The following is a 12,024-nucleotide window of genomic DNA, read 5'->3' as shown; positions in this document are numbered from 1 at the left end:
ACACACACAGCACACACACACACACACACATCACACACAACGCACACACACACCACCAGCTCACCAGGCCTGCGTGACTTGAGCTTGGAGCACTTAATAATCTTGATGTGGAGTTCATTCACGTTGTCCATGGGTCGGCGTGCGGCCTCTTCATCCAGAGCCTGAAGGTTCTCCTTCATCTGGCGTTCGTTGGCTGACAGGTAGCCCAGCGCCTTGGTGCGCTCCTGGGGACACACACACATCATCACTCACTGCCCCCAAAACGGAGTATGGCTGCCTACATGGTGGGGTAAAAATAGTCAAACACGTTAAAGCCCATTCATGTTTATATGAGTGAACGTGGGAGTTGCAGTCCACGAACTGAGAAGAAGTCAGACACTGTGTGTGTGTGTGTGTGTGTGTGTGTGTGTGTGTGTGTGTGTGTGTGTGTGTGTGTGTGTGTGTGTGTGTGTGTGTGTGCACCTTTATGTGTTCCTGGGGTCACACATAGCACAGTCAACACACGCACACACACATACTCACACACACACACACGCACACAAACACACACACTCACGCTTGCACACACATGCACACACAACACACATACATGTATCCAAGCAAGAGCACATGAACATATAGATATATAAACAAATGTATGTGCACATTCTCACACACACTGGCGCACAGACACGCACACAGACACACACACAGACACACACACAGACACACACACACACACCTTGTACAGCCTCAGAGCCTGGTCCATGGGAACACGCAGTCTGATCCAGTACTCCACAGTGCCATAGCCCACCCCTGTCTCGCCATCACCCACACCTGGTCACATTAACACCACAGGTATAATACAGGTAACACACCCCTGTCTCGCCATCACCCACACCTGGTCACATTAACACCACAGGTATAATACAGGTAACACACACCCCTGTCTCACCATCACCCACACCTGGTCACATTAACACCACAGGTATAATACAGGTAACACACACCCCTGTCTCACCATCACCCACACCTGGTCACATTAACACCACAGGTATAATACAGGTAACACACCCCTGTCTCGCCATCACCCACACCTGGTCACATTAACACCACAGGTATAATACAGGTAACACACACCCCTGTCTCACCATCACCCACACCTGGTCACATTAACACCACAGGTATAATACAGGTAACACACACCTGTCTCACCATCACCCACACCTGGTCACATTAACACCACAGGTATAATACAGGTAACACACACCTGTCTCACCATCACCCACACCTGGTCACATTAACACCACAGGTATAATACAGGTAACACACCCCTGTCTCACCATCACCCACACCTGGTCACATTAACACCACAGGTATAATACAGGTAACACACACCCTGTCTCACCATCACCCACACCTGGTCACATTAACACCACAGGTATAATACAGGTAACACACACCCCTGTCTCACCATCACCCACACCTGGTCACATTAACACCACAGGTATAATACAGGTAACACACACCCCTGTCTCACCATCACCCACACCTGGTCACATTAACACCACAGGTATAATACAGGTAACACACCCCTGTCTCACCATCACCCACACCTGGTCACATTAACACCACAGGTATAATACAGGTAACACACACCCCTGTCTCGCCATCACCCACACCTGGTCACATTAACACCACAGGTATAATACAGGTAACACACACCCCTGTCTCACCATCACCCACACCTGGTCACATTAACACCACAGGTATAATACAGGTAACACACACCTGTCTCACCATCACCCACACCTGGTCACATTAACACCACAGGTATAATACAGGTAACACACACCCCTGTCTCACCATCACCCACACCTGGTCACATTAACACCACAGGTATAATACAGGTAACACACCCCTGTCTCACCATCACCCACACCTGGTCACATTAACACCACAGGTATAATACAGGTAACACACACCCCTGTCTCACCATCACCCACACCTGGTCACATTAACACCACAGGTATAATACAGGTAACACACACCCTGTCTCACCATCACCCACACCTGGTCACATTAACACCACAGGTATAATACAGGTAACACACACCTGTCTCTCCATCACCCACACCTGGTCACATTAACACCACAGGTATAATACAGGTAACACACACCCCTGTCTCACCATCACCCACACCTGGTCACATTAACACCACAGGTATAATACAGGTAACACACCCCTGTCTCACCATCACCCACACCTGGTCACATTAACACCACAGGTATAATACAGGTAATACAGGTAACACACCCCTGTCTCACCATCACTCACACCTGGTCACATTAACACCACAGGTATAATACAGGTAACACACACCCCTGTCTCACCATCACCCACACCTGGTCACATTAACACCACAGGTATAATACAGGTAACACACACCCCTGTCTCACCATCACCCACACCTGGTCACATTAACACCACAGGTATAATACAGGTAACACACACCTGTCTCACCATCACCCACACCTGGTCACATTAACACCACAGGTATAATACAGGTAACACACACCCCTGTCTCACCATCACCCACACCTGGTCACATTAACACCACAGGTATAATACAGGTAACACACACCCCTGTCTCACCATCACCCACACCTGGTCACATTAACACCACAGGTATAATACAGGTAACACACACCTGTCTCACCATCACCCACACCTGGTCACATTAACACCACAGGTATAATACAGGTAACACACACCCCTGTCTCACCATCACCCACACCTGGTCACATTAACACCACAGGTATAATACAGGTAACACACACCCCTGTCTCACCATCACCCACACCTGGTCACATTAACACCACAGGTATAATACAGGTAACACACACCCTGTCTCACCATCACCCACACCTGGTCACATTAACACCACAGGTATAATACAGGTAACACACACCTGTCTCGCCATCACCCACACCTGGTCACATTAACACCACAGGTATAATACAGGTAACACACACACCTGTCTCGCCATCACCCACACCTGGTCACATTAACACCACAGGTATAATACAGGTAACACACCCCTGTCTCACCATCACCCACACCTGGTCACATTAACACCACAGGTATAATACAGGTAACACACCCCTGTCTCACCATCACCCACACCTGGTCACATTAACACCACAGGTATAATACAGGTAACACACCCCTGCCTCACCATCACCCACACCTGGTCACATTAACACCACAGGTATAATACAGGTAACACACACACCTGTCTCGCCATCACCCACACCTGGTCACATTAACACCACAGGTATAATACAGGTAACACACCCCTGCCTCACCATCACCCACACCTGGTCACATTAACACCACAGGTATAATACAGGTAACACACACCTGTCTCACCATCACCCACACCTGGTCACATTAACACCACAGGTATAATACAGGTAACACACACCTGTCTCACCATCACTCACACCTGGTCACATTAACACCACAGGTATAATACAGGTAACACAAACCTGTCTCACCATCACTCCACACCTGGTCACATTAACACCACAGGTATAATACAGGTAACACAAACCCTGTCTCACCATCACCCACACCTGGTCACATTAACACCACAGGTATAATACAGGTAACACACACCCCTGTCTCACCATCACCCACACCTGGTCACATTAACACCACAGGTATAATACAGGTAACACACCCCTGTCTCACCATCACCCACACCTGATCACATTAACACCACAGGTATAATACAGGTAACACACACCCCTGTCTCACCATCACCCACACCTGGTCACATTAACACCACAGGTATAATACAGGTAACACACACCCCTGTCTCACCATCACCCACACCTGGTCACATTAACACCACAGGTATAATACAGGTAACACACCCCTGTCTCGCCATCACCCACACCTGGTCACATTAACACCACAGGTATAATACAGGTAACACACACCTGTCTCACCATCACCCACACCTGGTCACATTAACACCACAGGTATAATACAGGTAACACACCCCTGTCTCGCCATCACCCACACCTGGTCACATTAACACCACAGGTATAATACAGGTAACACACACCCCTGTCTCACCATCACCCACACCTGGTCACATTAACACCACAGGTATAATACAGGTAACACACACCTGTCTCACCATCACCCACACCTGGTCACATTAACACCACAGGTATAATACAGGTAACACACACCCTGTCTCACCATCACCCACACCTGGTCACATTAACACCACAGGTATAATACAGGTAACACACCCCTGTCTCACCATCACCCACACCTGATCACATTAACACCACAGGTATAATACAGGTAACACACACCCCTGTCTCACCATCACCCACACCTGGTCACATTAACACCACAGGTATAATACAGGTAACACACACCCCTGTCTCACCATCACCCACACCTGGTCACATTAACACCACAGGTATAATACAGGTAACACACCCCTGTCTCGCCATCACCCCACACCTGGTCACATTAACACCACAGGTATAATACAGGTAACACACACCTGTCTCACCATCACCCACACCTGGTCACATTAACACCACAGGTATAATACAGGTAACACACCCCTGTCTCGCCATCACCCACACCTGGTCACATTAACACCACAGGTATAATACAGGTAACACACACCCCTGTCTCACCATCACCCACACCTGGTCACATTAACACCACAGGTATAATACAGGTAACACACACCTGTCTCGCCATCACCCACACCTGGTCACATTAACACCACAGGTATAATACAGGTAACACACCCCTGTCTCACCATCACCCACACCTGGTCACATTAACACCACAGGTATAATACAGGTAACACACCCCTGTCTCACCATCACCCACACCTGGTCACATTAACACCACAGGTATAATACAGGTAACACACACCCCTGTCTCACCATCACCCACACCTGGTCACATTAACACCACAGGTATAATACAGGTAACACACACCCCTGTCTCACCATCACCCACACCTGTTCACATTAACACCACAGGTATAATACAGGTAACACACACCTGTCTCACCATCACCCACACCTGGTCACATTAACACCACAGGTATAATACAGGTAACACACCCCTGTCTCGCCATCACCCACACCTGGTCACATTAACACCACAGGTATAATACAGGTAACACACACCCCTGTCTCACCATCACCCACACCTGGTCACATTAACACCACAGGTATAATACAGGTAACACACACCCCTGTCTCACCATCACCCACACCTGGTCACATTAACACCACAGGTATAATACAGGTAACACACCCCTGTCTCACCATCACCCACACCTGGTCACATTAACACCACAGGTATAATACAGGTAACACACACCCCTGTCTCGCCATCACCCACACCTGGTCACATTAACACCACAGGTATAATACAGGTAACACACACCCCTGTCTCTCCATCACCCACACCTGGTCACATTAACACCACAGGTATAATACAGGTAACACACCCCTGTCTCACCATCACCCACACCTGGTCACATTAACACCACAGGTATAATACAGGTAACACACACCCCTGTCTCGCCATCACCCACACCTGGTCACATTAACACCACAGGTATAATACAGGTAACACACCCCTGTCTCACCATCACCCACACCTGGTCACATTAACACCACAGGTATAATACAGGTAACACACACCCCTGTCTCGCCATCACCCACACCTGGTCACATTAACACCACAGGTGTGATACAGGTAAAACACTCTCGCACACACACACATACACACACACACAAAACAACAACAAAAACAATCTCTCACACACACACACACACACACACAAAACATACACTCACACAAAACCCACAGACCCCCCCCCCCCCCCCCCACACACACACACACACAGACCGACCTGTGAGAGCGGCCACACCGTGAATACGACCCGAGGGTTTGTCAAAGAGATCTCTGAACACCAGCTGACATGCGGCCACTGTGTGGAACTCCTGTCCAAACGTCTGGTGAAGCTCCAGTGTGCATGTTTGCTGTGGGGGGGATACCGTCGTACATTGTATTGTGGTGTGTTGTGTTGTGTTGTGTTGTGTTGTGTTGTGTTGTATTGTATTGCATTGTATTGTGTTGTGTTCTGTTGTGTTGTATTGCTGTACAATATTGTATTGTATTGTATTGTATTGTATTGTATTGTGTTGTGTTCTATTGTGTTGTATTGCTGTACAATATTGTATTGTATTGTGTTGTGTTCTATTGTGTTGTATTGCTGTACAATATTGTATTGTATTGTATTGTGTTGTACTGCATTGCATTGTATTGCATTGTATTGTGTTGTGTTCTATTGTGTTGTGTTGCTGTACAATATTGTATTGTACTGTATTGTATTGTGTTGTATTGTGTTGTATTGTGTTGTGTTCTATTGTGTTGTGTTGCTGTACAATATTGTATTGTACTGTATTGTATTGTGTTGTACTGTATTGTATCGTGTTGTATTGTGTTGTATTGTGTTGTGTTCTATTGTTATGTGTTGTGTTGTGTTGTATTGCACTGCATTGCATTGTATTGCATTCAAATGTGTTGCATTGTATTGCTGTAAAATATTGTATTGTATTGTGTTGCATTGTGTTGTACTGTATTGTATTGTACTGTATTGTGTGTTGTATTGTACTGTGTTGTGTTATATAACACTTTTGTCACAATACATTTCTCTGTGTGAAATTTGGGCTGCTCTTCCCGGGGAGAGCAGGTTGCTACAGTGTAAGCCCAACCCTTTTTATCTGCTGGAAAGTGTATTCGTTTTCCTATCAAAGAGGATTTTTCTACTGAATTTTGCCAGACAAACCTTCGTTGCTGAGGGTTCTTTTACGTGCTTAACTTGATCAAATATCTTCATCTAAATCCTGTGCGTGCGTGCGTGAGTGTGTGCAAATGTGTGTTTGTGCCTCTGTTAATGTGTGTGTGAATGTGTACACTTGAATAAACCCACTGCAGTTAGAAGTGACTGATATCTACAATGCTGAAACGTTTACACCCTGGATCCAAGGGCTGCTGTGTCAAAGCATGTGTCTTTATACCGAAACAAAGTAAAACAAAGTTATTGTGTCTTTATATCGAAACAAAGTAAAACAAAGTTATTGTGTCTTTATACAGAAACAAAGTAAAACAAAGTTATTGTGTCTTTATATCGAAACAAAGTAAAACAAAGTTATTGTGTCTTTATACAGAAACAAAGTAAAACAAAATTACAAAAAAAAAAAACAAAAAAAACAAACACAACCTCTCCAAAATGCCAGTGCAAAAATCTACACACTAGGAAAATACTCCTACCCACAGAAGCCAAGGAACCCACCTTCTGCAGGTAATGGAGGAAGAAATCATCCACCTTGACAATGTACTGGGACGTGAAGTCGTACATTGGTCTGAAACAATAATTCAAGACTTAGGACTCCCAGACTGCTTCGTTGTCTGGATATAGGTACGTACAGAAATGCGCTGCTTCGCTTGTGTGAAAAGAAAATGAAAAAACAAAAAATCTAACAAAAAAACAAATGAAAAAACGACCCACTGAAGCTGAATAAGTTAAAGTCTATGAGTTTGGATATAATTACACACACACACACACACTCAGTCACACAAACATGCGCTCACAAACACACACACGCTGACACAGACAGACACACCCCCACACACGGACATACAGACATACACAATGTGCTGCGAGTATGTATGCATTGCTGCTGGATTCTGTACCTTGTGTACATGTCCTGCACGACATTTTGAACGCACTGTCTTCCTGAAAGTTTCTGCACAGTGTGCAGGTGGCATCAAGCTGACATGGTGCTTGTCAAACCAGGAAATGGAGAGGATGTGGCCATGTCTAGCAGTCACCATGGTGGGGGGGTCTCCACTTTCAGGATTATGCTGCCTGACGGTTTGGGGCACTTCACAACGCGGGGCACACACTGTGCCACACGCACCTACGTCATTTTGTGCCAGGTCACAGAAGAATTCAGGGGATGAATGAAAAACAAAAAAAATCATCCACAGGCCTGGGATGTGACACCATGCTGACTGGGATAAGGATTATTGGGGTCTTTGCCTTGGTAAAGATCACACACACACACACACACACACTGCAGATGGTTCTGCCCTGAAGACAGGTTCCCTGATGGCACATGGAGAACTCACCTGGACCCACACACAACAGGTGTGGACTGGATCTCAACACTCACCTGGATCACAACAGATCTCAACACTCACCTGGATCACAACAGATCTCAACACTCACCTGGATCACAACAGGTGTGGACTGGATCTCAACACTCACCTGGATCACAACAGGTGTGGACTGGATCTCAACACTCACCTGGATCACAACAGGTGTGGACTGGATCTCAACACTCACCTGGATCCCCGAACAACAGGTGTGGACTGGATCTCAACACTCACCTGGATCACAACAGGTGTGGACTGGATCTCAACACTCACCTGGATCCCAACAGGTGTGGACTGGATCTCAATGCTCACCTGGATCCCCAAACAGGTGTGGACCGGATCTCAACACTCACCTGGATCCCCCAACAACAGGTGTGGACTGGATCTCAACACTCACCTGGATCCCCAAACAACAGGTGTGGACTGGATCTCAACACTCACCTGGATCCCCCAACAACAGGTGTGGGCTGGATCTCAACACTCACCTGGATCCCTCAACAACAGGTGTGGACTGGATCTCAACACTCACCTGGATCTGGACTGGATCTCAACACTCACCTGGATCCCCCAACAACAGGTGTGGACTGGATCTCAACACTCACCTGGATCCCCGAACAACAGGTGTGGACTGGATCTCAAACTCAAAGAACTCCCAGGTGCAGAAGAGGGAGGGCTCCTCGTCCCCGATGTGTCGCACAGCGTCTTCAGACAGGCTGACCTGCAATCACCGCCAGCGTTCTTTCTTTTTTCCCCCCACTTTGTGGGCAACAACTCATAATATCATTTGTATCTATGGGTGGGGATGCATATTAATATTTGTGTACGTAATTTCGCCAGAGGACAACACTCTCATTGCCGTGAGTTGTAATTTTCATCTCCGTGGTGCTGCCTGGACTGTGGTTGTTGTCACAATGTTGTTTGGCTTCGTAAATGTTTGCAATGTTCAACTTGGAGTAAACACTGCAGTTAGAAGTGATGGATTTACAATGCTGAACATTACACCTGGATGCAGAGGCGCTGTATCAAAGCATGTGTCCCTTTATACCGAAACAAGTAAAACAGTATTGTAGTCTTTATACTGTAAACAGTAAAACAAAGTTATTGCGTCTTACTGAACAAAGGTGAGGCAAAAGTATGGGTCTTATATGAACAAGGTAAAACAAAGTTTGTGTCTATGACTGAACAAGGTAAAACAGAGTTACAAGAAAAAACAAACAGACTCTCAAAATGCAGTGGGAATTACACACTAGGAAAATACTCGACCCACGGAAGCAAGAGACCACTTCTGAGTAGATGGGGAAGAGTCATCCACTGAAATGTATGGGACGTGAAGAGTCGTACATTGGCTGAAACAGTAATTCAAGATTAGGACTCCGATGCTCAGGTGGACAGGTACTGCAGATGCATGCTTCGCTTGTGTGAAAGAGATGAAAAGAAAACAAAATCGTAACAGAGTAAACAAGAGAAAAAAGAACCATGAAGAGGTGAGATAAGTGGAAGAGTCTATAGTTGGATAGGAATTACAACACACACGACTCAGTCACACAAAAGGCTCACGAGAGAGGATCCACTGAGACAGGAGCCCCCACACACGAAGTAGCAACAACACAGCTGCGAGTATGTATGCATTGCACCGGTTTCTGTACCTGAGGTAATGTCCTGCAGACACTGAGCACTGTTCTGAAAGTTCTGAAGTGTGCAGGTGGCATAAGTGATATGGGTGTTGTCAAACCAGGAAATGGAGAGATATGGCCATGTTAGCGTCACATGGGGTTCACTCAGGATTATGCTGCGCGGTTGGGCTTCACAACGGGGGCAACATGGCAACGCACTTGCATTGTCGGTACAGAGAATGAGGGATGATGAAAAACAAAAAAAATCATCACAGGCCGGATGTGAACTGCTGGTGGGTAGGTGATTGGGGCTTTGCTTGGTAAGAGAACACAGCATAAACACACAGGTCGAAGAAGACAGGATAAACACTGACACAGCAGATGGATTAGCCCTGAAGAGGTCGATGGCATGGAGAGACACCGTGTGACACAGAAGGGTGGGACTGGATCAACTACTGGACCAACAGTGTGTTGGACACTGTTACACTCCCTGGACCAACAGTGTGGACTGGATTCACACTACCTGGATCAAAGGGTGGACTGACTCAATCCCTGATCCCAACACAGGGTGGTGACTGGGATTCAATCTCACTGATCCCTAAAAATGAATAGCAACGGATTCTGCTTAACACCATTCCTGGATCCCCAAAACAGGGACGATCAACACTCACGGATCCCAACATGTGGATGATCTAACATCCTGATCCAACAGTTGACTGGATTCAACCACCGGATCCACACAGTTGACGATCCAACACTCACCTGATCACCAAAGTGTGACGACTCAACACTCACTGGACCCATCAGGTGTGGACATGATCTCAACACTCACCTGATCCCTAACAACAGTGTGATGATCTAACACTCACCTGAATCCCAACATACAGTGTGGATGATCTCAACACTCACTGACTCTGGACTGGTATCTAACATCACTGGATCCAATCAAAGGTGTGGACTGGATCTCAAACTTAAGACTCCAGGTGCAGAATGGGCTCCTGTCCGATATTTCCATCAGCGTCTTCAAAGGTGACCGAAATCAACGAGCGTTCTTTCTTTTTCCCCACTTGATGGTCAAAAATGATACATTATTTGTTATCTATGTGGATCGTATTAATTTTACGTAATTTCGCCAGAGACAAAATCATATGGTGGTTTATTTTCAGTGCCAATGCGTGCTGCACACAAGGACCTGGTTTTCATCTCATCCGGAACGACTGACCTAGTTTGATTCCAGCAAATTGGAAAGAGTTGAAGCAGATTAAACTGGACCGTTGCGAAATGTATGCATAGGATTACCCTGTTCCACTTCTCTGGATGTAGTGACTGTTAGATATACATTCACAGATGAGATATGACTAGGGTAGGGAGATGAGAAAGAAGCAGGAAGTATAGGTACTTGATGCTTTCAGATGAAGATGCCAGATTTTGGCAAAGAGAAAAGAGTGCGATAGAAGGTGTGAGAAGAGATTGCTGAGATAAAGAGAGTGTTCAGTGACCATTCTGATGACAAGGGAGAGGGTGAGAGAGAGAGGGGATAGGGAGAGAGGGTAGAGAGCAGGAGAGAGGTGAGAGAGAGAGGGTGAGAGGAGAAGAGGGTGAGAGAGAGGGTGTGAGAGAGATAGAGAGGTGGAGAGAGGGTGGAGAGGTGAGAGAGAGGATAGGAGAGGGTGAGAGGAGAGGGGATAGGAGAGAGGGTGAGAGAGAGAGGGAGGAGAGAGGAGAGGAGAGGGTGAGAAGAGAGGTGAGAGAGGGATAGTGAGAGAGGGTGAGAGAGAGAGGAGAGAGAGGGTGAGAGGGTGAGAGAGGGATAGTGAGAGAGTGGTGAGAGAGAAGAGGGTGGAGAGAGGAGGGTGAGGAGAGAGGGATAGGTGAGAGGAGAAAAGAGGATGAGAGAGAGAGGGTGAGAGAGAGAGGGATAGGAGAGAGGGTGAGAGAGAGGGGAGGATAGTGAGAGAGGGTGAGAGAGAGAGGGATAGAGAGAGAGGGTGAGAGAGGGAGGGAAGGTGTGAGGAGAGAGGGTGAGAGGGGAGAGAGAGGGATAGAGAATGAGAGAGGGAGAGAGAGAGGATAGTGAGAAGGTGAGAGTAGAGAAGAGGGATAGTGAAGAGGGTGAGAAGAGAGAGAGGATAGTGAGAGAGGGGTAAG

The 12,024-nt window shown here is 46.8% G+C and overlaps 1 protein-coding gene across 5 annotated transcripts in view; it reads right to left on the bottom strand.

Annotated features, from left to right (window-relative positions):
• The window catches only part of LOC143285977 (protein fantom-like), an 84,794-nt gene that overhangs the window by 30,125 nt on the left and 42,645 nt on the right, over nt 1-12,024 (bottom strand). For all 5 annotated transcript variants that reach the window (XM_076593439.1, XM_076593438.1, XM_076593441.1 and 2 more), the window contains 5 exons: nt 8,866-8,981; nt 7,398-7,467; nt 5,952-6,081; nt 722-816; nt 65-224 (listed from right to left, as the gene is read on the bottom strand). In XM_076593439.1, the coding sequence (XP_076449554.1) occupies nt 65-224; nt 722-816; nt 5,952-6,081; nt 7,398-7,467; nt 8,866-8,981 (571 nt within the window). The remainder of the gene's footprint in view (nt 1-64; nt 225-721; nt 817-5,951; nt 6,082-7,397; nt 7,468-8,865; nt 8,982-12,024) is intronic.

The sequence above is a fragment of the Babylonia areolata genome, chromosome 9 (assembly GCF_041734735.1).
Source record: "Babylonia areolata isolate BAREFJ2019XMU chromosome 9, ASM4173473v1, whole genome shotgun sequence".
Classification (NCBI taxonomy): Eukaryota; Metazoa; Mollusca; class Gastropoda; order Neogastropoda; family Buccinidae; genus Babylonia; species Babylonia areolata.
Note: the sequence above shows the minus strand (reverse complement) of the source record. Positions and strands in the feature narration are given on the sequence as shown.